This window comes from Mus musculus, chromosome 16, assembly GCF_000001635.26.
Source record: "Mus musculus strain C57BL/6J chromosome 16, GRCm38.p6 C57BL/6J".
Lineage (NCBI taxonomy): Eukaryota > Metazoa > Chordata > Mammalia > Rodentia > Muridae > Mus > Mus musculus.
The window spans coordinates 96,349,178-96,376,889 of record NC_000082.6 but is presented as its reverse complement, the minus strand read 5'-3'; the positions used below and the strand labels follow the sequence as shown (position 1 = coordinate 96,376,889).

The 27,712-nt window shown below is 46.2% G+C and overlaps 1 protein-coding gene and 1 long non-coding RNA gene across 8 annotated transcripts in view; both read right to left on the bottom strand.

Annotated features, from left to right (window-relative positions):
* Positions 1-15,411, bottom strand: part of Igsf5 (immunoglobulin superfamily, member 5) — a 104,094-nt gene extending 88,683 nt beyond the window's left edge. Inside the window, exons 1-3 of one of the 7 annotated variants that reach the window (XM_011246151.3) lie at positions 15,046-15,411; positions 12,806-12,883; positions 3,743-4,060 (exon numbers count right to left, since the gene is read on the bottom strand). In XM_011246151.3, the coding sequence (XP_011244453.1) occupies positions 3,743-4,060; positions 12,806-12,863 (376 nt within the window). In that variant the 5' untranslated portion in view covers positions 12,864-12,883; positions 15,046-15,411. The remainder of the gene's footprint in view (positions 1-3,742; positions 4,061-12,805; positions 12,884-15,045) is intronic. The other 6 variants (XM_006523095.4, XM_011246152.3, XM_011246153.3 and 3 more) reach the window with 6 other exon arrangements.
* A 6,451-nt stretch (positions 15,412-21,862) lies between these two features.
* Gm41510 lies at positions 21,863-24,809 on the bottom strand. Its single transcript, XR_876303.1, has 2 exons — positions 24,524-24,809; positions 21,863-23,393 (listed from the first exon to the last, which is right to left on the bottom strand). It is a non-coding gene; the product is annotated as a predicted gene, 41510 (long non-coding RNA).
* Between the last annotated feature and the right edge of the window lie 2,903 nt (positions 24,810-27,712).

Sequence of the window (27,712 nt, the reverse complement as noted above, 5' to 3'; positions counted from 1 at the left end):
GACTCCAAAGAACTTCCTTTGTATGGGCAGTAACTACATAAATTATTCTGAAGTATTTACTTAAAACTAACCATCGTAACTCATTACATGTTGATGTAAATGAACACATTGACACTAAGCTGTATTTTTAAAACTAATAAAAATAAATAAACCAAGTGTCAATGTTTATCTATGCAAATCTCTCTTACGTTCAGCTAGATTTTTCAAGTGGGTAGGTTCATTCATATGTTACAGGGTTGCTTTGTTTGAGGAGAGTAAGGAAAAAAATCTGACTTCCCACAGAAGCACAGCTGAAACTGCAGAGTGTTCAATGGCCTTTTTAAGTAACCATGGGTATTCTTTGATGCCGCGCCAAAAGCGAAAACAGGAATGCTCCCTTGGAGGTGAGCGCAGGAGGTTTCCTGAAACCTTAAACCACTGTGAGGGCTTTTCCTCTCCTTCTAGACCGTGGCAGTCGGCTGGATTTGTGTGTGTGTGTGTGTGTGTGTGTGTGTGTGTGTGTGTGTGTGTGTGTGTGTGAGTGTGTGTGTGTGTGTGTGTGTGTGTGTGTGAGAGAGAGAGAGAGAGAGAGGGTTAGTGTATGTGTGAGTGTGTGTGTGTGTGTGTGTGTGTGTGTGTGTGTGTGTGTGAGTGTGTGTGTGTGTGTGTGTGAGAGAGAGAGAGAGAGAGAGAGAGAGGGTTAGTGTATGTGTGTGTGTGTGTTTGTGTGTGTGTGTGTGTGAGAGAGAGAGAGAGAGAGAGAGAGAGAGGGTTAGTGTATGTGTGTGTGTGTGTGTGTGTGTGTGTGTGTGTGTGAGAGAGAGAGAGAGAGAGAGAGAGAGAGAGAGAGAGGGTTAGTGTATGTGTGAGTGTGTGTGTGTGTGTGAGAGAGAGAGAGAGAGAGAGAGAGAGGGTTAGTGTATGTGTGAGTGTGTGTGTGTGTGTGTGTGTGAGAGAGAGAGAGAGAGAGAGAGGGTTAGTGTATGTGTGAGTGTGTGTGTGTGTGTGTGTGTGTGTGTGTGTGTGTGTGTGTTATTATGCTCAGTCTCGGCCTCTGAATGAAGAGACCTCTCTAATGCGCAGCACAGTGCTCCCCTGTGTACTCAGGAGGCTGGAACTGGAAAAGTCACAAGCATGTTAGCGTCATCTTAGGTCATTATGAGAAGTCACACCCTGGAGTGGGGGCGGACCAGCGTGGGTGTTCCTACGATACCCCTTATCTCTCAAATGTTATACTTCCTGGACGCTACTTAGAATAGGTAAGATGTCTGTACAAACCTTAAACACTCCTGTAAATGGGTCAATGAATAGAGAAGGGGTTGGCTTAAATCTGAAGGGCTTAGGTTTTACATGTTCATTATTTTGACAACTCCTCTTTTGATGGAAAGGAGGTTAAAAATAAAGCATAATAGAGGCCTCCAGATATGTGTGTGTGCACACACTCATGTGTGTGTGTGTGTGTGTGTGCACTCATGCATGTGCTCACACACACGTGTGTGTGTTTTGTGTGTGTATACATATGTGTGTGTGCTCACACGCTGGGGGGAGGGGTTGTATGTGTAGCCAGAGTCCAACATTAGGTATCTTCCTTAATCATTCTCCATTTTATTTTTCAGACAGAATCTCCTACTAAGCCTGGAACTCATCAATTTGATTAGTCTGTCTGTCCAGCAAGTCCCAAGGACCCACCTGTGTCCACCAGCAGAGACTACAGCATGCACTACCACACCCAGATTCAAACCCAGGCTCTCATGCTTGCATAGCAAGCACTTTACCAATTGAGCCAGCCCTCTTCTATTCATCTTTGGGTTATAAATACCTAAAATAATATGCTTTTTTCCATGAATTAAAAAAATGTTTATATGGTAATTTCTATGAACCAGACCAGACTTTCTACTGACTGACCCACCTCATGCTACAACAGCCCTGGGATGAGAGATCCAGAGCCCAAAGTCACTGTGTGCTTTGTTCAAGACCATGCAATTCTAAACAACGAAGACAGAATGGGAACAAAGTCAACCAGGTTCCCAAACCTGTATTTCTAACCACTAGACTGCTCTGAATGTCCAGCTGGGTATAAAACAAGCTGAACTGGACAATGCTTTGGAGTCTTCAGTGCTTTTGTTGCCTGATCCTCACAGCAAAGGTGTGAGCTGAGAGTGGTTCCCCATCCCCACATTACAGAGGGGAGGGGAGGGGAGCCAGTGCAGGGATCTCACTGGCTGACAACTGATAAAGGGAATCTAGAACTCATGTCTTTGATTCTGTCCCCTGTGTTCTTTCCATGATAACTGAATTATTATCAGAGAACCTGGGCATGCAAACTAGGCTAAGATTTTTAAGTAACCCCATAAAAATCACAACTTAAAAAATAGTAATTAATTACAAATTAATTACACCACACAAAAAATAAAGATACCCCAAAGTAAAGAACCACCAACTTAATTCAATTTCTAAAGTAAAAAAAAAAAAAAAATCATTTTAAATACACATACAAGTAAATAGACAAGCTTTTCTACCAATATTATTACATTTAATTTGACAGAATCTGGGATTTCACTGGAGTGAGGAAATAAGTGGATATAAGAAATAATCTTAAAGACATAGCATGTTCCCATGAGACTTGCTGTCATAGAAATCAAAACTCTAGAGAGCTGGGAACAAAGTCCCTGGATAGAGACCATAAGGATCTGGGTTAGGACCCACTGGTCACAGCCTCTGTCAATAACATCAGTTCACTTTCAAAGAGTATCAAGGGGTCTTGATTTGGGTACAACTATCTTAAGCCTCATAAAACACATCCTGTTTGCCTCTATTATTGTGTAATGATCTTCTAGAGATCAAATTATTTTTACAAATGAAAATAAGCGACAGTAGTATAGCCTAGTGGTCTACCCTTCTCTCTCAAATACATGACATATTTGGAGAACACACACCTTTGACTGTGCTATGGTCACTGGGGCAAAAACAGATCAGAGAAATTCAAGGAGAGAAGATAGTTAAAGCATGCTTCCACATCGATGATGTATATTATGAAGTATAAGCCGGTTGTGCGAAAACCTAGAGAAGGGGCTGTGACCGACAACTGTCAAAATCAGAGTAGGGGGGAAGGGCTGTGCAAGTCCATGGAACACTCCAGGAGAACGTTCCAGAAGGGCAATTAGACACCAGAACAGATTAGATGGGGAAGTGATAAGCCCATCTCAAAGGGGAGAAGGGAAGGAAGGAAAGGGTTAAACAATAAGTCTAACAGGAAAGGAGGGAGGGAGGGAGGGAGAGAGGGAGGGAGGGAGGAAGGGAGAGAGGAAGGGAGGGAGGGAAACACAGAAGACAGAATAAAGGAAGAAAGGGAGGGAGGGGGACAGAAGAAAGAGGGAGGAGAAAAGAAAGGAAGAGAGGGAGGAAGAAAGGGAGAGAGGAAGACATAAACAAAGCCAGCATTAGCTCAGAATACTCAGAATAATGGAATCCACACTGTGAGAAGGAAGGATGCTGATATGGAGAACATCCCTGGGCAAGAGCCATACAGTGACCTGCAGCCAACCACCAGTACCTCATGATCACCCAGAATGCACAGCCCGGCAGAGCTTCCATGTTCACAAACTGAGAGAAGGAACCCAGTTGGCAACACAGTAACAAATACACACAAAGCAGTCTTCAGTTCGGAATTACAATTAGCACCACCAAATCTAAAGGTGGGCCCCAAGTATCACCGCACAGCTGTGAGCCTCAGAAGGCCCTTGCAACCCTCCAGTTGACTCACCTTGCACTGAGAGGAAGGCAGATCCAAACCCATGGCTGTTCTGCAGGCTGCATTGCACGGATCCCGAGTCACTGGGCTGCACATCATGGATGATCAACTCCGAGATGAAGCTGTCAGTGCTGTTGTAACTGGCATAGGTGAAGCGGTTGTTGGTGATGATGGGTCCTTGGGTGGTGAGACTCAGCACCACCATTTGGTTAAGAGTCCACATGAGAAGCTTCCAGCCGTGAGTCACGGTGCAGTTGAAGTGAGCCTCTGAGTCCTTTAGGACTGTTACATTCTGAGGACCTTCTATGATCTGATAACTGGATCCGGAAGCTAGAAGGCAATCAGTGTTTCAAGGCAATAAATGAATTAGCTGACACAAATCAACGATGTCATTTAACCCTCTGTTTGCCAGCTGCCGTTCTCTGAGTGATTGATTGTCTGAAAGGCTCAGCCTCTCTGCCTCACTGCTCCTGAGGCCAGCGACCAGGACTTCTGGTAGACACATGGCCAACGCAAGCCTTCCCCCCATTTCCCCCTAGATGTGCAGAAACAACTTGAACACCATTCTCTAGAGGCTCACAGTCACCCAAACCACAGGATGTGGTATTTAAAAGTAGAGTTTTTGCAGATAAACTCTGGCAAGGATACTAATATGAAGTCATCCTGGACGTAGACTTGACCTCAAGACCAATCCCAGATGCCTCTATAAGACAAAGGCAGGGGAGCGGAGAAGTCTAGATTCTCCTTCATGGCCTTCAATGCCAACCAGTCCTGTCCACAGGACACACAAGACTTACAATCACATCAGTAGAATTGGGACACAAGTTCAGACCTTGCCACCCTGAATACAGACTCTTCCCCAAATCTTGTCACTTAGAAGTCCCACTGAAACAACATATGCCCTGGTTTCTTCTGGATCCCGTTATCAGATCATAGACGGCCCTAAGAATATAACAGTCCTACAGGGCTCAGAGGCTCACCTCAACTGCACTGTGACTCATGGCCTGACTGACTAACCCACCAGTCAGGATACTCTCATTACCTTCTGGTGTTATGTGATTCCTAAGGGTCAACATGCTAGCCCTCCGTGTATACTGGAGAGCTCCAAATAACACCAGCTTTCCCCTTCTCACCAGGAAAGACAAAATGTGAGGCAGTCCCTAAAGGAACTTAGTTGAGCCCTGAACATTCCCGGGCAAGTGAATTCCCAGACGGTGACCTTCAGCCAAACATCAGCACCTCATGATCACTCAGAATGAACAAACTGCAGGCAGAGCTTCCTTCTCTATAATGGAAAGAAGGGTTACACACACACCAGGACCACTGGAGAGAGGGGTGCTGGGAAGACAAGGCCCGCAGACCCAGCTGGCTTAAAAGAAGCAGAGCTAGAAGAAGCCACCTCAAATAATTCAGTGGCTGAGTGCACACCACCCAGGGAAAGGAAAAAAAAAAAAGGCAGAAAGAAAGCGGGTTCCTAACACCCACTGCAGTGTGGATCTTCTCTGTAGCCACCTGGCCAAGGCTCACTGATCCGCACCCATCTTGACCTTCCGCTAAAAAACATATAAAAGTTCTCAAGAAAGAAAGGGGGAAAAAAAACTGGAAATGACTCTGTCTTTACTTTCTAATGCCCTGATGAAACACTAACCAAAAGCAACTTGGAGCGGGAAGGGTTTATTCCAAATTGCACATCCCAGGTTACAGTTCATTAAAGGAAGCCAGGGCAGGACCCTGGGGGCCAGAACTGATGCAGAGGCCATGGAAGGACACTGTTGATTGACTGGCTCCCCATGGCTTGCTCAACCTGCTTTCTTATACCAAATAGGACCACCTGCCCAAAGGCTGCACCGGCCACAGTAAACTGCATCTTCCCGTGTTAATCATTAATCAAGACAATGAATGCCCTACAGACTTGCCTATGGGCCAATCAGTCAGGGGAGGCATTTTTTCAATTAAGGTTCCCACTTCCAAGATGACTCTAGCTAGTGTCAAGTACACAAAACTCAATCAGGTCAAACACCAAGGAAACTACAGACACTGGGTCAACTCTAGCCACAAGCCTGGAGTCGCACTGAGGAAAACAGACTACAGGAAAAAGGAAAGTCCAGATTCTTCTATACACACTGCACCCAGTATGGAATTAGTGGCAACCACATAGAGCCTGCAAAGCTGACAGAATGGGGTGGACATGAGCCACATAGCCTGCAAGTTTGGAAGGTAGTGTGAGTGTGTGCACCTCATTTCACTCCAAAGACAATCTGCAAAGATGACACCCATGCATGCCCCCAGGGACTGAGGAGCCACAGGACACCCACAGGCCATGTTGACCCAGCCTTACCCTGCAGGTGGACGGGTGGGAATAAAGCCAGAAGGAGCCTAGGCCATGGGGAAATCCTTTCGATGCTACCTGTTTTCACTGCTGTTGTTTTTTACATTTTGGGTTTGGTTTGTTTTGAGACCGGATCTCACGTCTCCAAAGCTGGCCTTCCATTTTCAACATAGCCTAGGATGACCTTGAACTTCTGACCCTGCAGCTCCTGAGTGCCAGGATTACAAGCATGAGCCACCATGTCTGAGTATATGATGCTGAGAAATAAACCCGGGGCCTTGTGCATGCTGGGAAAGCTCTTTACCACCTGACCTTCAATGAAACAGGTGACAACAAGCCTTAAGTGCCATTCTTGTGAGCACAGCCCCTCTCTGGATCTACCAACTGCCCTCAGCTGCACCAGTGACAAGGGACATGTGGTCATAGCACTTCCTCCTTCTCTGTGACTCATCTGTGTTGAGGCCCTGTGTGACCTCACCCCACACAAACCAAACACTAGAAAACACTTGCAGATAAGACCTCCATGCAGCCACGTACCTCATCTCTTACCTCCCTCTCCTCTCCTCTCTCTTTTCCTGGAGAACAAAGCTACACAACAGAACAGAGAAAATCAGGGTCTGTCCTACAAGTCCCTCAAGAAACCTGTGCTGTCTGTACGATCCCTTGAGTAGTTTCCTTTCCTAGAAGGTTTGGGGCATCCACACCTTTCAGCTGACAGAGCTGGGCTTCTCCCTTGATCCTCAGAGTGTCTGTAACTGCAACTGCTTGCCCCTCACATCTTCCCACTCCCCATTCTGACATTAATGTCATTTAAACCACTCTTGTGGGATCAAGGGGTCAGCCAACCTCTGTACCTCTTGCTGATCCTCCAAAATGATTATTGAGCTGAGACTGTGGCTCAGTCAGAAAAATTTCTTGCTATACAAACATGAGGATTTGAGTCTGACCCCTGCTTCCCCAGAACTCACATAGAAAAGCTGGGTTTTGTGGTACACATTTGTAATTCCAGCATAGAGGCTTACTGGTGAGACAGCCTAGCCAAAGTGGCAAGTTCCAAGGAAAAGTGAGATATTCTATCTCTCGAAAATTAGGTGACTAACATCCTCAAGAATGACCCCAGTGTGACCTCTGACCTCCATATGCATGTGTGCACATGCGCGCGCACACACAAACACACAAAACAATCTCCTTGACATAAGAAACTTCACGGTCCTACACCAATCACCTCTCCATTTTCCTAGTCCAGTGTGGCTTCATACTCCATCCGGACATCACTGCTACATCTGCAGACCCCACACTTTCTTCCTCTGTGATGGTTTGTATAACCGTGGATCAGGGAGTGGCACCATCTGAAGGTGTGTCCTTGTTGGAATAGGTGTGACCTGGTTGGAATGGGTGTGTCACTGTGGGTGTGGGTATAAGATCCTCACCCTAGTTGCCTGGAAGTCAGTCTTCCACTAGCAGCCTTTGGATGAAGACATAGAACTCTCAGCTCTGCCTGAGCCTTGCCTGCCTGGATACTGCCATGCTCCCACCTTGATGATAATGGACTGAACCTCTGAACCTGTAAGCCAGCCCCAATTAAACGTTGCTTTTTATAAGACTTGCCTTGGTCATTTTGTCTGTTCATAGCAGTAAAACCCTAACTAAGACAGAAGTTGGTACTGGGAGTGGGGTATTGCTGTGATAGGCCTGACCATGCTTTTATTTGAAAGAATGTGGATTTGGGGACTTTGTATCTGGAAAGCAATGGAATGCTTTAAATGGGGCTTAATGGGTCATTCTAGTAGGAATATGGAAGACTTAGCTGCTGGCAGTAATTTGAACTGTGTTGACCTGGCCAAGAGATTTCAAAGGAGAAGAATTTCAGAATGTGGCATAAAGACTGTTTTTGTGGTATTTTGGTGAAGAAAGTGGCTACTTTTTGCCCTTGTCTGAAAAGTCTGCCTGAGGCTAAGGTGAAGAGACTTGGATTAATTGCATTAATTGCATTGACAAAAGAAGTTTCAAAAAAGCCCAGCAGAGACTTTGTTCTCTGGTTAAGTCTTATGAAGAGAAGTTTGAACAAGCATAGCAAGCTTAGAAAGGCAAAATATAAAATATATGTTTCGAGTATTAAAGACAAACCAGGAAGTGAAATGGAGCAAAATCCTGTGTTCTAGGAAATAACAGATTAAGGGAGAGGGACCTTGGGGCAAGACCCTACCCAGCTGAATTTAGAACCAGGCATGGTGGTACACACCTTTAATCCCATGAGACAGGCATGCTGATCTCTGCATTCAAGGTCAATCTACAGAGCAAGAACCAGGATAGCCAAGCTTAGGCAGTGAAGGATTTAGAAAACATAGAGCTAGTGATATGTAATAGTACAAGGGGATCATGTTCTAGTTCCTGTAAGCAGCAGAACTCGGCAGCTTCAGCCATGTGGCTCTGGCTCCAGAGCTAAGAATGGAAGGAACTACTGGGAATATTGATGTGGGTTAGCTGGAGCTAAGGAATTAGCAGTGATTAAGAAGAGACCAGCATCACTGAAGTGAAATCTTCTGGAAAGTGTTTTCTGGGAGCACAAAGAAGCTGTGTTCCAGAGATACCCAAGGTTGTACCTCATGCTGCGGCTGGACTTGGTAATGTGTAAGAGTCACTCAGGTGGTACTGCTTGTGAAGGAATGAACGGATCATGGAAAGAAGCTGAGGCTTAGCACTGTGAGAGGCCAGGGAAGGCCATTGGAGAAGGTGAAGCCTCAGCTGTAGTTGATGGCCCAGGACTGAAGGGGTCATGTAAAGGATTTGAGGCTTGGCACCCTGAAGAGAGCCTATGAGAGGCTATTGGTGAAGCCTAGTTGGAGTGGAACACCCCAGTGTATTGGAGATGTCAGTACCATGGGATGATCACCAAGAACAGCAGCTGTAGTGGAGTGGATCAACCTGAGCATCGAGTGCTACAGAGGACAGAGATGGAGAAGTGATGCCAGCCCTTAGGAGGAGTCCAAAAGTTCAAGTGGAATCCCAGACACTGAAACAAGAAGCTGTAACATTGAAATTGCCTTGGAGACTCAAAGATGTTAAAGATGCCAGAACCATGGGATACATGCTGAGCAAAGCTGCTAACAGGGAGTGGAACCAGCCCAGGAGAAAGCAGTTTGTTGCAGTCAACAAAGATGAAAAAGGAGTGGAGATCTGAAGACCGCTTTGACATCAGCCATGGAGATGCAGAGTTTGGAGTTTGCCCAGCTGGTTTCCTGCCTTGCTTTGGGGATTACAGTTAATTAAGTTGAATGAATCTCAGAAGAGACCTTGAACTTTGGACTTTTAACATTGTTGTGACTGCTATAGACTATGAGGACTTTGAAAGTTGGACTAAATGCATTTTGCATTATGCTATGTTTAAGTATGGCCCCCATAGACTCATGTTTTTGAACAAGTCTATGGGGACCAGGGAGTGGAATGTGATGGTTTGTATATCCGTGGACCAGGGAGGGGCACCATCTGAAGTCCTTGTTGGAATAGGTGTGACCTGGTTGGAATGGGTGTGTCACTGTGGGTGTGGGTATAAGATCCTCACCCTAGTTGCCTGGAAGTCAGTCTTCCACTAGCAGCCTTTGGATGAAGACAGAACTCTCAGCTCTACCTCTGCCATGCCTGCCTGGATGCTGCCCTGCTCCCACCTTGATGATAATGGACTGAACCTCTGAACCTGTAAACGTTGCTTTTTATAAGACTTGCCTTGGTCATTTTGTCTGTTCACGGCAGTAAAACCCTAACTAAGACATCCTCCTACTCAGACTTCGTAGTGAATGGGAAAGCAGGCTGGACATGCAGCTAAAGGCCAGGAAGGAATAATGGATGGAGAATAGAGAACAAAGAGGATGCTAGGCCTTCAGATGAGGAGTCAACCACTGGGACCCACTGAGGAAAAGAAGAATGAGGAGGAGGTCCTGAGAGGACCCCTCCCCCAGCAGGTCTAAACTGTCTGCAGAGCTCCTGGGATGATACAGAAAAACCCAATGTCACCGCTGGGCCACCAGCTGCACCCAAAAATCATCTCTGCACATGCAGCCAAGGGGAGCATCTAAACAGGCGCCTGCTTGTGTCCCTCCCCCACCTCCATACTCCAGACCTAAGAGCACCATCACTTCAAATAGAGCAGAGAGCCTTCATAGGATTATACTCTAACACCAAACTCTGCCCCACAGCAAATCTCTCTCCATCTCCTGTGTGTTCCAACTCCACCCTTGAGGCACTAGCTGAACCTTCTTAAAGTGCCAAATTTATCAAGTATTTCAGGGCCAGGGCCTTTGCACGGGAGTAGCTTGGAATCTAGTCTCACTTGCTCCTGGAGTCCTGGCTAGTCAGACGTCTGCCCTGGGCCACACCTTTCCAGACCATCCTGTTTATGCTAAACTGTCCTATTGCTTTCCACTGCGAAGCTCCTTCCAAGCAATTGTCACAATGGTGATTTATTTTGTCGTTTGTTGTTGTTGTTGTTGTTGTTGTTGTTGTTGTTGTTGTTGTTCTTGATGACTGTTTGCCCTACTAGACTCTAAGCTCTGGTACCTATGCCTCAACTACGAGGCACATAACAGGTTCAGTGAATATTTACTGAGAAAATAAATGAGGTAACCAAGATCTATGTAAGCCATGATACTATGGGCAAAATAGTGAGGAGAAAGGAGGGAACGAGAGAAGAAGGGACAGGAAGGGAGAGAGGAGGGGAGGGAGAGTCTTGGAAGAGCCCTGTGGGTATCTGGACACTTCCTCCAGCTATAGAGCTAAGTCTACAAACGAAGAGATTCAACTAGCCACAAGACTTTCCTAGATGAAACATGTAAGGAATCTAGTATTCATTATAAATTCTCCCTGGGGACTCTAAAAGCAGCCCATAATACTTGGCCCTCCTGATGCAGCCATCTTAAACCTCAAATCGGATCCATCTTGACTCAAGCCAGTACTTAAGGCTCAATATCCATAAAAAGTAAATAAGAATATATATATATATACATATATATATGTTTCTGATTATACATATTTCTGATTATATATTTCTGATACATATTCAGAAATATATTGTACATATTCTATATATTATATTTTATATTCTATATATTATATTTTGTATTATATAGAGAGACACAAATAAATTCTTATTTGACATCCAAGGCTGACTCTAGGGATTTTGAGACCCTCCAGAGTCAGCTCAAACCTTCCTACTTGGATTGGGAAGTCCACCCCAGTTGATGCCCTGAAGGACTTCTGGTGACAAAGCTATGTTGAGGCTGGGGGGGAGGAATATATATATATATGTGTATGTATATATATATATATATATATATATATATATATATATATATATATTTTTTTTAAACTAAGCCCAGAGTTGATCCAGTTCTCTCCAGTCTTTAAAAGACTTTTGTAGCCTCCAATTGTCCCTAAAACATGGATTAAGGTGGCCTGTTAGCCTCTGTCTCAGTCCCTAAACTACTTCCTGGCCTGGTTTTCCTCTCCACTCTGCTGGGAAATGCCCAATGGGCCCCTGCAGGCTGCTTTTCACTGTGTGCTGTTAGAGGGCTCCTCGCGCCTTTACCCCTGAAGTTCTTAGCCAGGAGCACCTAGGCTTCACAGGTAAATACACCCAGAGGTGGAATTTCACCAACCTGCCCACCGGACACCGCTGTCTCCTACTGAGTTTCACTCTGTTATACTTCAGTTAACACTGTCCCGGCCGGACTTTTAAAGCTCATTGTCCACCGATCCAGAATGGAGCACACAAGCTCCTGACGTACAAACAAGCATGGCCGCCCATGCGGCTCCTGGAACTGTGGGCATTTGGGGAGGAGGGAGACAGACGGAGCTTTTCACTGGGTGTCTTGTCTCCAGACACAAGGATGATTCAGTGTGTGACAATTTGTCCAGGGTACCTTGGCCTGCAAATGTCTGTGTATCAGTTCTGACCTTCAAGTTGCCATCATGGGAGACACAGAGAAATGAGAAGCCAGAGGCAGTGGGCAAGCAGTCAAGACCTAATTAATCCCAAGCTGAGAGCACAGACTCTGGGGATTTTGAGACCTCCAGAGTCAGCTCAGCCCAGTCTACTTAGATCCACTGGAGTTCACCCCAGCTGATGCCCTAAAGGACTCCTAGTGACAAGCTATGGTGAGGCTCAGAGAATTGCCATACTCTTAGGGAGGCTTGGAGAACCCACCCTAGATATCACAAGAGTCAAGAAGGCTTCCAGACAGAGGAAACGCCTGAGCCAGCTTTTCCTTGAGAGATACAGAGATTGAAGAGGTGGGAAGCAAGTGGGAAGAATATAACAATAACTGAAACAATTCATGTGACAACCTCATGGACCTAATGGGATAAGCTTAGAGAAAGCCCTGAGGGGACCTTGTGGAGGTCAGAGGCAGAAGGTCCCCAAGGGCAGAGTAACAATGGCAGGAATGAGAGCTACTGAGGAGGTGGCCATGAAACAGAAAGTTGGGGAAAGTACCTGAAAAGGATTGCCTATAGGGGTGACCTGAAGAGGACCACCTGGAGGGAATACCCGAGGAGGACCACCTGGAGGGAGTACCTGAGGAGGACCACCTGGAGGGAGTGCCTGAGGAGGACCACCTGGAGGGAATACCTAAGGAGGACCACCTGGAGGGAGTGCCTGAGGAGGACCATCTCTAGCCTGCCCTACTGCATCATTTGCTCATCCTGCCTTGCTTCTGAAGTTTGTAAACAGCCTGCCTACCTACTGTACCTACCTGTCAGCTGAGCCAGGATGACCAGCACAGCCAGGACATCTCTCCAGCTGCCCTCCATCTCAGCATGATCTTCCTTACCTAAAAGAAGAAGGGAACAGTGATGTTTAGAGCCAAGAGGATCTACTGTGCAGCTCACACCCTCTGGATCCTTCTGTGGCATCGTGTCCTAGGCAGAGCAGTGCTCTCTCAGAGTATGCATTTTGGGGCCATCACAGAGGAAAACTGTGCCTGACCCTGCGGTTACACAGACCCCTGGGAACTCTGGTGCAGCTCACCTCAGAGAATCCCTGAGGGACATGACCTGGCCTTGAGCCTCGTGATGCTCAAGCCTGAGACTCATTCCCAGGTACCCCAGCTCAGGAAAAGGGAAGACAGTGAGGCTTCACCATTTGTCTCTCTGATGCCTTGCAACCCTTAGCATGCACACTGAACACTAACAACGCACATTCCCTACTTTAGAACACGGTCCCACTGTGGGCCTGAAGCACTCAACAGAACTGGAGAGCATGCCTCCTCCATGGGGTCTCCTGGCAACCACGATGCTGCTGAAGTCACAGCCTTCTGAGACTGAACCCTGAGCCCAGATCCAGTCTCACAAAGTGGCAAATAAATCATTTGCTAATTTTCAAGCTCAATTAACACAGGTCCGCAAGGAAATTGCTTCATCAGTCACCTGGAATGCCGGGGTCAGCAGGAAAGGAAGGGAAATTGAGCTGCCCACCTCTGAAAGCCACACTCCATTTGTTGTGGTGTTTGTTTTGGTTATTTTGTTTCAGTTTTGTTTTGAGATAGGATCTTGTGTAGCCCAGGCTGGACTGAAAGACCCTTTGGAGCAGAGGCTTGCCTGAAGCTCCTCACCCTCCTGCTCCTCATGTCCCAAATGCTGTGATTACAAGTGCGTGCTGCCATTCCCAGCCTGAATGATGCCTATTTTACGGAGAGCCACTCACCATTATCGAAACTACAGTGAGGGATGGGCAAAGGTCATGAGGGCAAAGGCCATGAGGAAATGTTTCAACACTGATAGATGAGCTGGAACGGCTACAGCAAAAGGGCACATTCCTTAACCCAGGAAGAACTCCCTTTGGGAGCTTTCTGCCTGACACCTTCACATCATCAGCTGTCCCAGCTGCCCCACAGTTGTCCCAGGCCAGAAGCAGAAGCCAGAAGCCAGCAGTGAGACCACTGCCACAGAAGGTGATACATATGGACACAGCCTCTGAGAGACTGTGCTGCCACGGTTGACAATGTCAAAAGGGGGATAGTTACAGTGTAGACAAAAGTCACACATGTAACTTCAATTAAGTGGGGGCCTAGGTCAGAAATCCTTAGATAATAATACCTCTGTGGGGGGTTGACCCAAACCTGAAACTCAACTTCTCATTCATTTTGCCTCGGAAAGCTTTGAATAACCTACTTTATGTTGAAAAACTGTCATCGTTCCAAAAATATAAGTCTTATTAAGTTGTGCTAATCTCCTACCCACTCCTCACTGGCCTGACAAGGGGGAAAAAAACACTCAGAAAATCTGACATGTCTCCCCCGTAGATTGACAGAGAGACCATGAATCTGCTGCCTCATAACCCCTCGTTTCTGAGCTACTCAAAATATTTTATACTGAGACTTCCAAAGGGTCTGAATATATTGTTTCAGGGAGCAGGGACCAAGGGCTTCTCGGGGACAGTAGGCTTGGCTGGAGTTCCACTGAGCAAGGGGCTTCCTCCAGTCCCAGCGTTTCCGCTACACTATGGAACCCGAAACTCCGTGCACCTGCGTTCAGAACTGCTTCCTCACCGTGGTGTCCCTCTTCCCTGGGGTCTTTTCCCTCACCAGGGTCCCGACTCCTCACTCTCCCGTAATCTGCCCTCTCAGAATACCCAGTGGCAATAGAACATTGTGCTCCCCATGAGGGGAGAGGGCCTTTACAAGTTTGTCTAAGGAATGAGGAGACCGCTTTCCCAACGTCTGGATCCTGAGACCCTCCCCTGAATTCCAGCAGAGCCCTAGCATAACCCCAGAACAGCTCTGTGCAAGACGGGCACTCCATCACAAATTACTGGGATTTTTAAACCCTGAGAACACCCTTCCTGTTTAATTTTCAACCCAGTGGAAGCTGAAAGGCAAACACTGTGTATTTTTGTGGAGAGCCTACCAAGTACCCAGAGAGCCCGGAGGAGAAACCCACCGGGCGAACGAACACCCCTTACAGGAGAGCCTCACAGTGGCGTTGCCTCCCTTACCTCAGGCAGGTAAATCTCTGTATCTCGTTCACACAGGGCTTCCCGGCTTCTGGCTGCTCTCTATAGAAACACGGGAACACTTCTGACTGGACACTCCTCACCCAGGAACAGGAAGTTCCTTGCCAAGTGGCCCTATCCAGTCAGTGCCCAGGCTATAAACCAGGAGGTGCAGACAGGTGTAAGCGCCCCTAGCTGCGGTGACTTTCCTTCTTAACCATTACCCAGTCCAAACACAGGAAGTCCAGGCTCAGGCTAAGAAACAGAGGCGGAGCCTCCACTCTTCCTCCGCCGAGCCTTTTTCCAGTCCTTAAGGGTCAAGGCTGCCCATATCCTGGTTCAATCGCCCTTCGCCACCAGCCAGAGTCTGACCGGCTCAGTCAGCCCCAAAGACTGTGCCAAAATACCTTGGCCTGGCCATCCACCTGCCTCTAGCAGAGGCCCAAGGCCTGGTGGAACCGGTTCCCTCTCCTGCAAGCCAACAGGACAGCCTTCGAGATAAGTGAGCTGGGCTTTACAGTCCAGCCCGCATGGGCGAGAGCTGAAGTTCCTAGAGGAAAAGCATGAAGACTGCAGATTGATTGGCTGAATAGAAATCCCTGATCGTGGGGAGTTGGAATGTTGTAGTGCCAACTTATCCTGGGCTACCTATAGTCGCCTTTGTAGCCATTTATCACCCACCTCTGTGTCTGTAGCATCCTTTTGGCTTATCAATGAAAACTTTTGGATTATTAACTTAGCCGACCGTTGCTTCCACCAAACTAAGACCTAAGAATGTTGTCAGATAGGGCCTGAAACCTGTAACTCGGACTTTTCAGTGTCGCAGGAAAGCGCCTACCCGACGTCCCCAACAACGCGTCTGATTCATGACTGTTCTTTGTTCTGTGATTGAAAGTCCACCATGGAACCCGTCTTTCAAGGGAAACTGAATCTGGTTTCCCTGGCCGGCGTCATGCACATTTGTCTCAGGATAAACTATCCCTTCCTCCCTTTGCAACTAGATAGAGATCCTTTTGTCTGCGGATCTCATTTCCCTGCAGAGCGTTTGTAACACCTCCCCGCAGGCGTCTCAGCAGCACCAGGAGGAAGGAGCCTGGATAGAGGTCCCCTCCTGCCAGCCCCTAGAAGTCCAAGTGTGCACTGTGAACCCCACTCCTGCCAGCCCCCAGAGAAATGAACACGGACTGCAGCCTGGAGTCCTTCCTGGAAGACTGAGCATGGACCGTGACCTCCTCCTTCCAACCCCCATGAGACCCTCTCTCTCAGAGATGCTCCTATTCCAGAAAACACTACCTAGGGATCTTTACAAACATGTCTGAAGGTCTGCTGTCCTGAGGCACTGTGTGCGTTTGAGAGATTTGCGTCAATTCTACGTTTGAGCACAAAGAGAAACTTTTCATGATATTTTTGGCCCTTGCTATTTTAAATTGACAAAGTTCAAATCTGCATAACACATATTCATGAAGCAATTCAGATGCCAGGGAGGTTTTAAAGGAAAGTGGTGGGGTTGCGGGGGACTGGGAAGCCCCAGGAAACCAGGACTGGCCTCAGATGGATGTGGGCATGCTAGGTGGTCAGGGAAAGAAAGCTGGACTGAGGAAACGGCCAGTCAGTCCTTGGGCAGAGGGAATAATGTGCATCAGGTAGCCTGTAATGACAGGAGGACTGGGATCCTGTGACATAAAGAGGTCAGAAGGTCCTGAATGCAGGGGCAGAGCTGGGGTGGTCTCAGATGTGAGCACAGAAGGTCCCAGAAGGTCTGGCTAGGCTTGGTTTTTATATTCAGCTATACAAAGGCACAGGGGGAAATCCATGAGAAGCTTGGGACTGGGAAAGGACCTCAGAGGTGTCTAAGTTCTTAGAAGGAACTCTTTCGTCCCTCAGCTCTGGGACACGAGTGTGCCTATGAAAGTGTGAGTAACAAGCATTCTTTTTGAGCTCTTTGATGATTCTGCTCCAACATCATGGCGGTTCCCTCATTAACTGAGGCATTAAATAAAACCTTCAGCACGTGTTTCACTACAGACTTTCAAGACAGCCGCCATTTTATCTTTATTTTTTCTCCTGAGGAATTTATTTATTTATTACATGTAAGTACACTGTAGCTATCCTCAGATACTCCAGAAGAGGGAGTCAGATCTCATTACGGATGGTTGTAAGCCACCATGTGGTTGCTGGGATTTAAACTTCGGACCTTCGGAAGAGCAGTCCGGTGCTCTTACCCACTGAGCCATCTCACCAGCCCCAAGGAATTTATTTATACGACCACTGGAGATGTTTTTGTTTTTAAAAATTATGAAATAATTGAGCCAATGTTCAACTCTATCCTGCCACCAGAAATACCAATTTTTTTAAAGTTTGCATTTTATTCTATATGTATGAGGGTTTGCCTAGATGTTTGTATGTTGTTATGGTTTGGTCCAGGAACAATGACAACTATTAGGAGGTATGGTCTTATTGGAGTAGGTGTGGTACTGTAGGCGTGGGCTTTAAGACCCTCATCCTAGCTGCCTGGAAACCAGTTTTCTCCTAGCAGCCTTCAGATGAAGATGTAGAACTCTCAGCTCCTCCTGCACCATACCTGCCTAGATGCTGCCCTGCTCCTGCCTTGAAGATTATGGACTGAACCTCTGAACCTGTAAGCCAGCCCCAATTAAATGTTGTCCTTATAAGAGTTGCCTTGGTCATGGTGTCAGCTCACAGCAGTAAAGATCTTAACTAGGACATACGTGTACTACATGCCTGCAGCACCCACAGAGACCGGAAGATGGTGGCAGATCCCTTGGACTGGAATTGTGGGTGGTTGTAAACTCTCTTGAGAATTCCAGAAACCAAATCGTGTTACTCTACAAGAGCAGCAAGTGTTCCTAACCACTGAGCTGTCTCTCCAGCCCCCAGAAATAGAAATTGTATAATGGGTTCAATGTCACACAAAGGAGAAACTGAGAATCCTCTATAAACTCACCATCCCACATAAATAAGCTTTATGAATTTTTAATGAGAAGCTTTAATTATTTTTCTTATTAAAGATGTGATTCACGCTTACTACAGGAAATAAGAAAATACAGGAAAGCAAAAGGAAGAAGTTATTTTTATGTTTTGTTTTATATTTATTGTGTGTATCTGTCTCATAGGTCAGAGACAATTTGCAGAGGTCACTTCTCGGCTTCTACCAAGTGGGTCCTGGGGCTCTAACTCAAGTCCTTGAGTTTAGCAGAAGCCTTTTACCCACTGAGACTCATCACTGGCCCCAAAAGGAGGAAATTTATGAAATAGAATATGGCTGAGACCACCACACTATGGCAAACACTATGGATAACCCAGCATATATCTGTTTTAAAATGTAAAAGTGTAGCAACTTAGTAACCAGTTTCTAACTCTTTAATATATTATAATCCAGGGGCTGGAGAGATGGCTCAGCAGTTAGCACTGGCTGCTCTTCTAGAGGACCCAGGGACCCAGGTTCAATTGCTGGCAGCTCACAAACATTTAGTCCAAAAGGTATCTGATGCCACTCTCCCCTTTACTTTTATTTTGAGATAAATTCCAAGTTTCCCAGACTCCCTTAAACTCATCCTGTAGTCCTGGCCAGGCCCTGGACTTGGATTCAGCCTGCCTCAGCCAGCTGAGTAACTGGAATTACACATCAGCACCCAGCCAGGCCCTAAGGAGTCATTCTTAATGATTAAGCATATTCTGCCCTCTGGAGGCAGCATGAGGAATACGTTCCACCTTCTGGCCTTCCCCTCCACGCCCCACCCCCGCTCCTCCACGTGCTGACCTCACAGAGTTCTAATACTCGCCACGCCCAGCTTGCTTACGGCTTTTATTAGTGTAAGCAACGAACACTGTAAGAAGTGAATCAGAGAGGAAGGTACATGGAGTGACTTCTTCAGGGTCAATTCTGGGGAAAATGCAGTTGGCGCTATAAGGTTAAACGAAAGCTCAGTGGTCGGCAGGAGTCAGGGAAAGAGCTGAATCGGTAACGTGTGTGTGTGTGTGTGTGTGTGTGTGTGTGTGTGTGTGTGTGTGTGTGTGTGTGTGTGTGTGTGTGCGCGCGCGCGTTCGTGTGTTAAAATAGGGGCTTCCTGCTCCATGTGAGGGTGTGATTTGAATGCATGTCACAATACAAGTGTTTGTCCAAACACAGAGTGTCTCACAGCCAGAATGAGCCCTACAGTAAAACCCAGGTGAGTCTTATTTCTTGCCGGTTCTTCTTGAGGCAGCAGAGAAGGAAGCGACTTTGTCTTACAGAATATTTAGGGTTGCTGTAAATAATAAAACGTTTACTTATCTAATTTACTATGCTACTGTAGCTGACCTGCCTTCTGTGTTCTTCTGAGGCCAGAAACTTCAGTCTCTGGCACTTAGCACCTCATCCTAAAACAGCAGAAGATTAAGTAAAGGATTAATTGCTAGAGCCTTTTCCCTATTGTCCAGATGCCTCTTGCTTGTCAGGCTAGGGGGAAGTTTGGAACCTTAAACTGCTATTGAACCAGAAGAAGAGGATGCCACTTGCAGAAGGAAAAACTTTTACATAAGCAAATATGTATAATCTCACATAAAATCACATACAGGTTCACCCATGTGCATTTATACATTTCTATTCAGATCAGATGGGCTCAGCTTGCATGCATTCACACAATTACACACACACACACACATCCATACTTACATATGCATATGGAGAAAAAGACCAAACACTGATGCAGAAAGAACTCATTCTGGATGAAAAATGAGCTCCAATCTTTATTACATTGCAAAAGAAAAAGCTTCTACCCTTTTATTACTAAGTGAATTTAACCCAAGTTTGTAAGAAGAAAGTTTTGTTCTTTTAATAAGACTAAGTCTGCCTTGTTATCAACAAAAGACCTTTTCTGTCCCATGGTAAGGAGGAGCCTGCCTGCTCCTTCTGCTCTCTGCAGCTTCTTCTTTTTTCCTCTTTCCCTCTGCATTCTGCACGTTGCTCTCTTAGTTTTTTATGTTACCTATAGTTTCTAAGCTATTCCACTCTGCATCCTCCTTCTAATCTTGCTCTCTCCTCCTGCTCTGGTGCCAAAATAATGCTCTAACTCTCAATCCCTTTTCTGTGAAAGCTATGCCTATACTTGAAAGTTCTTCTTAAGTTCAGCTCTGTCTAAAAAATTCTCCTCAGCTCAGTTCTAACTCTTCTCTTTTGTCTTCAGCACTTATACATCTTTCAGAATATATGATCACATGTTAAAAAGTTCCTCACAAGTTCGCACATCAAATCATAAACTGAAATAGAAGTTTACAACAGAGAATGTCTACATGCATATCCATTAGGAGTAATTATCTGGCTAAACATCCCACACCTGTCTCAGCTCCACAGGTTCACTGAGAGTTAAAAAACATAACTAAGTTATTAGTGAAGTTTCATGTTCATGTTCAATATTTTATCTTCTGTCCTAGCACCTATAATAAATCACTAGTTCCCTTTTTATGACCTTTGGTTAATAGTTTTACAACCTCTTGGAATGTGCTCTGAGTAGTAGAAAGTCTGGTTACTATCTAGAAGCAATTAACTAGTGACATATGGGAGACTGGTAGAGTTCTCATTTCTGTTTTGACTATCAGAAAAGGACCTAAATGGAGTCTTAGTATAAAGACCTTAATAAATACTGATATAATTTTAGGAATTCTTATAGGATCATCATTAAGAATTAAGAAGTCATCTATTTGTCTAAACAGCATCACTATAAGACAGTAATACATCTTTGTAGTTCTGCAGAGATCTGCTCAAAAGGGGTGGGCTAATACCTAGTGATTGTTATATATGTTTACTAATAACAGGAAAAGTATATTAATAGCAGGAATCTTAACCTAAAATGGTTTTCTCCTGGGCCTTGCCTACCGGAGTTCCATCATAGAGGTTAATCTAAGGCAGTCATCTCAGAAAGATCACCTGCTAGTATCAGCTGGTCCTATGATGGCTCCTGACAAACTAGAGTCAGTGCAGACCCACTGGTCAGATGGCAGTGGTGGGAAGCTGTGTGTGGAGGAGGCCAAGATGTATATACACTCTGAGTCCTCTGCTCACTTGGACTGTGAACCCAAACCCAAGACTGTGGAGTTTATTACCATAATTACTATTATTTGGGCTTTCTTAGACAAGGTCTCCTAGGTTAGCCCAGGCTAGCCTCAAACTAACTTTGTAGCCAAGGATGACCTTGAACTTCCAACCTTCCTCCTCCACAGCCCTAAAGTTGATTTTTTTTTTCCATGAATCACTGGAGATGTTTGCAGTAATAGCAAATAGGCTGGTCCCCAGCAGACACTATCCAACATGTCACTGCTGTCTTATGGCTCGACTCTTGTGCTGCCTCCCACCAGCAGTCCTAGGTGGCTACTACCCACATAGCTGCAGGTTACGTATGCATAAACTTCTGTATTATTCTTTAAGTGGCTAAGCAGCATTACATCTTATAAATGTACCAACGTTATTTTAAAAATCATTTACTCCAAAGCATTCAGTTGTGCCTACATCTCAACTATTAGAAATATTTAATTCAACAACTATACATTTCTATATATTAAATAGAATATAGTCATTGAATATGCAATTTTATAGCCTTTTAAATTTAAGGCTCTATTAAAACCATGGTTCCATATCACTAAAAGCCACTCACAAACACGATTTTAATGGCTCCATAATAATATGTGGCATTATGATCACAATATCATTATAATATATCACAGCAACTATAGGAACACCCACCTGGCTCAGTTTCAGTGCTGGCTCCAGTTTCCCAAGACTACAAATAATACTGAAATGAATGTACATACACACGGAGGGGGAGGCTGTGTTTTTCTTTTATTTTACATTGGGCTATTTGAATTAGAATCATATGTCAAAACACTGATCGCTTCAAAACTGATGATAAAGTTCAGTTAGTTCCCAGAACGGTGCTCAGTTTCAGACCCACCTGAGTGGTCTGAATTAATTCGTTCCATTGCACCCTGGACAGAACCATTTGCATTTTTTTTTCTGAGCGTGGCATACCCAGGTACCAGGCTCATAAATCCTCCTATAGCCAAGAGTTTGCAAAATGCCCTCTGTGCACACTTGGGAGGACAGTGGACCAGCGCAATGTGAATTTGGGATTGCAAACTCTGCATCTTTTCTTAGGGAGCTTGGTCTCTGATGGATGTGCCACCTTCCGTATCAATCATGTCACCAGAGGCGTAATCAGCGTCATGGGTGGCAAACAGCCGAAAAAATCAGTCTACTCCACCACCCTGAATTTCAGTGGCTTCGGAAAAGAAGAGCAGCCTGTTATTCTGTAGCCTAGGAAAATGCCTTAAGCACAGCTCTCTGGAGGAGCAGACCAACAGAACACATATATCTGGGGCTTTGCTAAACTGGCATTCACAGCAGGACTTGGGTAGTCTAGCGGTGGCCGACTGTGCCCTCAGGAGCTTGAGAACCTGGTAGCTGCTCAGTCCCAGAAGTTGGTCCCTCAGCAGTCCCGATCCAGCGATGCAGGCCTGGAACTCCCTGGAGAGTTTCTATCTAACCTTCAGTCCCGTTTAAAGGCCAGAGAAGATGGATTCTCTTGTCAGGAGCGAAGGTCAGCAGCAAGTTCAAGAGGAAACACCAACAATTACAACCACACTGCTCTCTCATTGGGCAGCTTTGTCTCTGGGTCTGCTCTCTCATTGGGCTACTTTGTCCCTGGGTTGCCCATTGGTAGGTGCTTGCATGTAGGGCGGGTCTTCCCCATCAGTTGCTTTCTTGAAAGGATTGTACAGATGCAAAGAGGGGGGCGGGCTCCTGGTGTCAGGTGTTTGTGTCTGAAGGTGTAACTTACTGTTCCATCCCTTGTAGAATTTTCTACTAGGTCTCTGGAGTAACCTTCGCTCGACCAGAACACAAACTGCCTTTCACAGTCCCACAACCAAACATTCAAATAGCGGGCTTGGCTGCAGCTGAGGATCATGGTTCCTGTCTGTGTGACCCTTCCACAAGATTACAGGGGCGTCATCACAGCAAGGCAGCTGGGCCATTACTTCTGAGATCCATGAGAGCTGCTGGGCTCTCACAGTGATATCACCCTATCAGTTTTCTGTTACCAAGTAATAAACTACCACAGGTGAGGTAGATTGCAGAGGTGCTCGGTCTGTGCCAGGCTGCACCAGGCTGTGGAGGCTCTCAGTCAGTGCCAGGCTGCATCAAGCTGCATGTGCTCCCAATCTGTGCCATTCTGCACCAGGCTGAAGTAGCACTCAGTTGGTGTCAGGCTGCACCAGGCTGTGGCAGTCTGCAGAGACGCTCAGTTGGTACCAGGCTGCAGCAGACTGCAGCAGCACTCAGTCGGTCCCTTGCCGTTCTGGGGGAAAGAAGTCAAGGCTGATGTGGCTTGGTTCTCTGCTCAGGGCCCCCTAAGATCCTTATTTCTAAAAGTTTCCAGGGTCTCAGGCTGGGTTTGTCTCTACCCTCCATCTTCAAAGACGCAGAACAATAAAGAAAGCCCTGTTCCTGTGTCCATGTCTGGCTTCCTCTTCTGCTGCCAACTAGAAAGAAACTCTCTGCCTTCCAAGGGCACACACGAATAAGGGAGGCAATCTCTCTTCTGTCCTGTGAAAGCTGCCATATTCACAAGCAATCTCACTGGAGGGAAAGGGGACTGCAGAGAATGTGACTCAACAGGAGACTCTCACCATCTCACCTACTACACTGACACCCATGGTACTTGCTCATCATCCTGTGGTGGTCCTTATTCATAAGCAAAGGGAAGGGGACCGGAGGGCGTGTGCCTCATTGGGGGACATTTATGACCCCACTACTATATTCACACCCATGATGCCCTATCAGGAGTCAGAGTCTAGACTGAGGGACCGAAGACTTAGAACCTGCCCCCAACCCCTGCCAGTAGAGGAGTGCTGAAGAACTGTGGGTCATGAGAAGATGGTTCGGTTGTTTTACCTGTGAGAAGATGCAGCTGTGTTGACACCTTATATTTGTTCTCCCTCACTTTCTGATGTTATTATTACCACAGTGAAATTCCTGAAGCAGGGCTAAGCTTATTAAGAAAGGAGTTCTAAGGTGGAAATTTCTAGTTTCTTTGGGGACTCAGTTGTATCATGTCATGGTTTTCTGGAAGCTGACTTAACATGTTTTGCTGAAGCAGACACATGGGAGGGTGTTTTGCTGAAGCAGACACATGGGAGGGTGTTTTGCTGAAGCAGACACATGGGAGGGTGTTTTGCTGAAGCAGACACATGGGAGGGTGTTTTGCTGAAGCAGACACATGGGAGGATGTTTTGCTGAAGCAGACACATGGGAGGGTGTTTTGCTGAGAACAGACATGTGGGTTTGGGTTTTTTTTTTTTTCTGGAATCTGGAAAAAGGGTATGTGATGTTTTGCAAGAGTGGACACTTGAGAGGACATGTGATATTTGGAAAGGATATGAGTATAACCCAACAGGCAGTGGACAGGGCTGTGTGACATTGGTTCACCTTAACGCTCTTTGCTGGTCTTCATTGGACTTTGCTGATGCCGGTCTTCCCTGATGACACCGTGGCATTGGTTCACCTCAACTTCTTAGCTGCTCGTCATTTGTTGTGACTTCGTAGAGAAAAAAATGCGCCAAAGAACTCCTCATGATATTCAGGCAGCTTCTTGTCTCTTCTGAGTGGACTCGGGCTGATTGGCAGAGCCTCATAGTTTCTTCTGGATCCATCTACTGTTACTAATTCATGTGGACTGAACTGCTGGCATCCTGCCAAAGAAGATTAGAGTCCCACCCCCCACCCCCCTGAAGAACTATTTCCAAACAGGTCCACATCCTCTTTTGGAAAGCCTTTCCTTTCCATTGCCTCTGGTGGCTGGTGGGCTAGAAGGGAGGTTAAAGTATTTAAGAACCATTATAAAATAGGTTTTGAAAACTCTGAGTCTCTCATGGTGTTAGCTTCTTATCTATGAGACTACACACTTGAGGAAATCAACTTGAAAGGAGGAGTTGTTTGGTTTTGTCCAGAGGTTTCAGTCCATGGTCACTTGGCTCCCATGACTTCAGACCTATGATGAGGCTGGGAGCATGCAGTAGATAAGGTTGGCCTGTTCACCAAAGAGCAGCTGGGAAGGAAAGAGAGAAAGGAGAAGTTGAGATCTTGATGGCCTTCTTCAGGGAATGTCCCTAGTGGCCTAACTTCTCTCCCACCACCTCCCAATATCTACACAGCTGATGGCCAAGCCTTTAATGCATCCGTCTTTTGAGTTGACGGTTGCTTCAGACCCAAACCACAGCAAGGTTCAGGGAGCCTGATCCTAGCCCCAGCTTGGCTTCATGAATGTGTAAAATCCCATATGTGTGAAAGATCTCAAAACCAGATAGATGCCAGATAGGCAACCCCACCTGATAGCATGCTGCCTAACTGACTTCTTCCAGGCCCTCCCAGTATCCCACACACCTCAACACCTCTAAATACAGGCCCTTGGGTGAAAGATCACAATAGAACCACAGCACTTGGGGTCAGTGAGTTCCCAGTCCACAAGACACAACTATCCTCCTGGCAACAAGAAGCCTATTGAGACAACCTGACCAGTTGACAAGCATCTGTGATTGTTGCAGAATTTCATCCTCCAAACATGACAGATTTTGACCTGTTCATCAGCAGTGGCTGTGACTGCTAGCAGAACCTATTAACATCCCCCATAGGGAGGAGTAGAGAGAGTCATAAGAAACTGACTTAAGATCTCAGCCACTGCCTCCTACAACACACACACACACACACACACACACACACACACACACACACACACACACACTTGTTCAGGATTCTGCTTTAATCATATGTGGCCTTGTGGTCTCAGCAGCTGCTAGAATATACTGACTGGGGATGGTTAAATGATGGGCCTCCCCACCTATGCAGCCATTAAGAAGCTATCATCCCTGCTAGGTGAGTCTTTCAGGTTGGGAGACTCCTTTGAGGTCACCCTGTATATAGATAATCCTCTGCCCAAACTCTATAAGCACCATAAACTCATTGACTCCCTGGGTTGGATCATGGTTAGTAACTTGGAGGAGGTTTTTGGTTTTTGTCTCCCCAGGAAAAAGTTCAAGCAACCATGCTGTTTTGTTCCAGGTTTTCCAGAGGACTGGACTACATTTGAGGACTTTGACAGGGCCCTGGGTCCTACCCCAGGAGTTTTAAACACACACACACACACACACACACACACACACACACACACACACCAATTTTCCTGAGAGTCACCTAGTCCATACACTAGCAATTGGCACAGAGTAAAATGAGAGTTAGCCATGAGGATAATCTCAAAATTTCAAAGGCAGAATGTGTTTTGAAAACAAAAGAGAGAGAAGCAGAGATCGCCTTTGGGAGCTCCTAGTCTAGTTTATTTCGTTCTATTTTTTACTGGTGAATCTTGCCTCAGACATGACTTGATGACTGCCACAGCACAGGTATGCACACTGAGAAATAAGTATGGCATCCTTTTATGGCCATAGGTACTTGCACCAGAGCTGCTCGTTGCTAGGGAAACAAAACTCCACAGATGTTTTGTTAGCTGTGGAGGGACTCTTCTTGTTTCTGGGGAGGAGAATTGAATTTACTCTGGCTTCAGATAGGAACATTTATCAAACAGGCTATTGTGGGTGAAACACAACTCCGAAAAACAGCCATGCCTGAGCCTTAACCTCCAGTACCTGTGGATGCCTCCTTATTTAGAAATGGAACCGCTCCTGAGTAATTGAGTTCAAACAAGGTTAAAATAGTAAGCCTCAGACACTGGGAAGAAAGTCCATGTGGAGAGACCCCAGAAAAAGCCAGGCTCTGGCGGACAGAGACTAGAAAAATAGATGCAATACCACAAAAAAGGTCTGTGGATACCAACATCTGAAGATGCCTGGGAGAAATGCTTCTCCACAGATAGAATCCAGGGCACAGATGCCTGGGTCTATGTCTTGAAGCCTCTTCATGGCATTTCCTCCGTGCAAACCACTGGGTTAGGTCTCTTGGTTACAGCATCCTCTTTATAACTGGACTGCTAGCTGGAAGGTGCCATCTATTCTGAGTGTAGGCTTCCCACCTCAGCCAGTCTTCTTTGTAAATATCCTCAAACCCAGGCTAGGAGTGTGCCTTCTAGATGACTCCAAACCCTCACCTACCCCTGCCAGGGCAGCCATCCCTTCCCTAGCATTGTATGAGCAGTTGGACGACTGAGGATGGAAGCCAGTTAGTAAGCAAACGCTTAAGCTAAATTTTGCTCAGAAACCTGTGACCGGGTTTGTCTGTCAGGAAGAGCCAATACTTGTATCTCTATCAATGGGCCATCTAGTTCCCTATTAGCATGGACCTATAGACAGATGCCAAAGCCCCCAAGCTATAGTCCCTAAGCAGTGGGCTGCAAAATCCTTCAAAGTGGTGGCCGGCCCCTCGCTTCCCACCCCAGCCCATGGCTATGGTAAGATGCGAAAATGGTGGCTCCTGTCAAAACGGCAGCACCATATTCTTCTCAGGCTGCAGCTTTCACAGTAGCGACAGGAGTTGCCACGGTGAAGACACCTTTCTGGCCTCAGCCTAAAGCCTTAGTGAAACACCATAAGGAGCTCTCCCACAGGAGCTGTCTGTCCATAGCGGCAGCACCTCCTCTCCACCCCGGACTCCCAGCAGCCCCACAGAGAT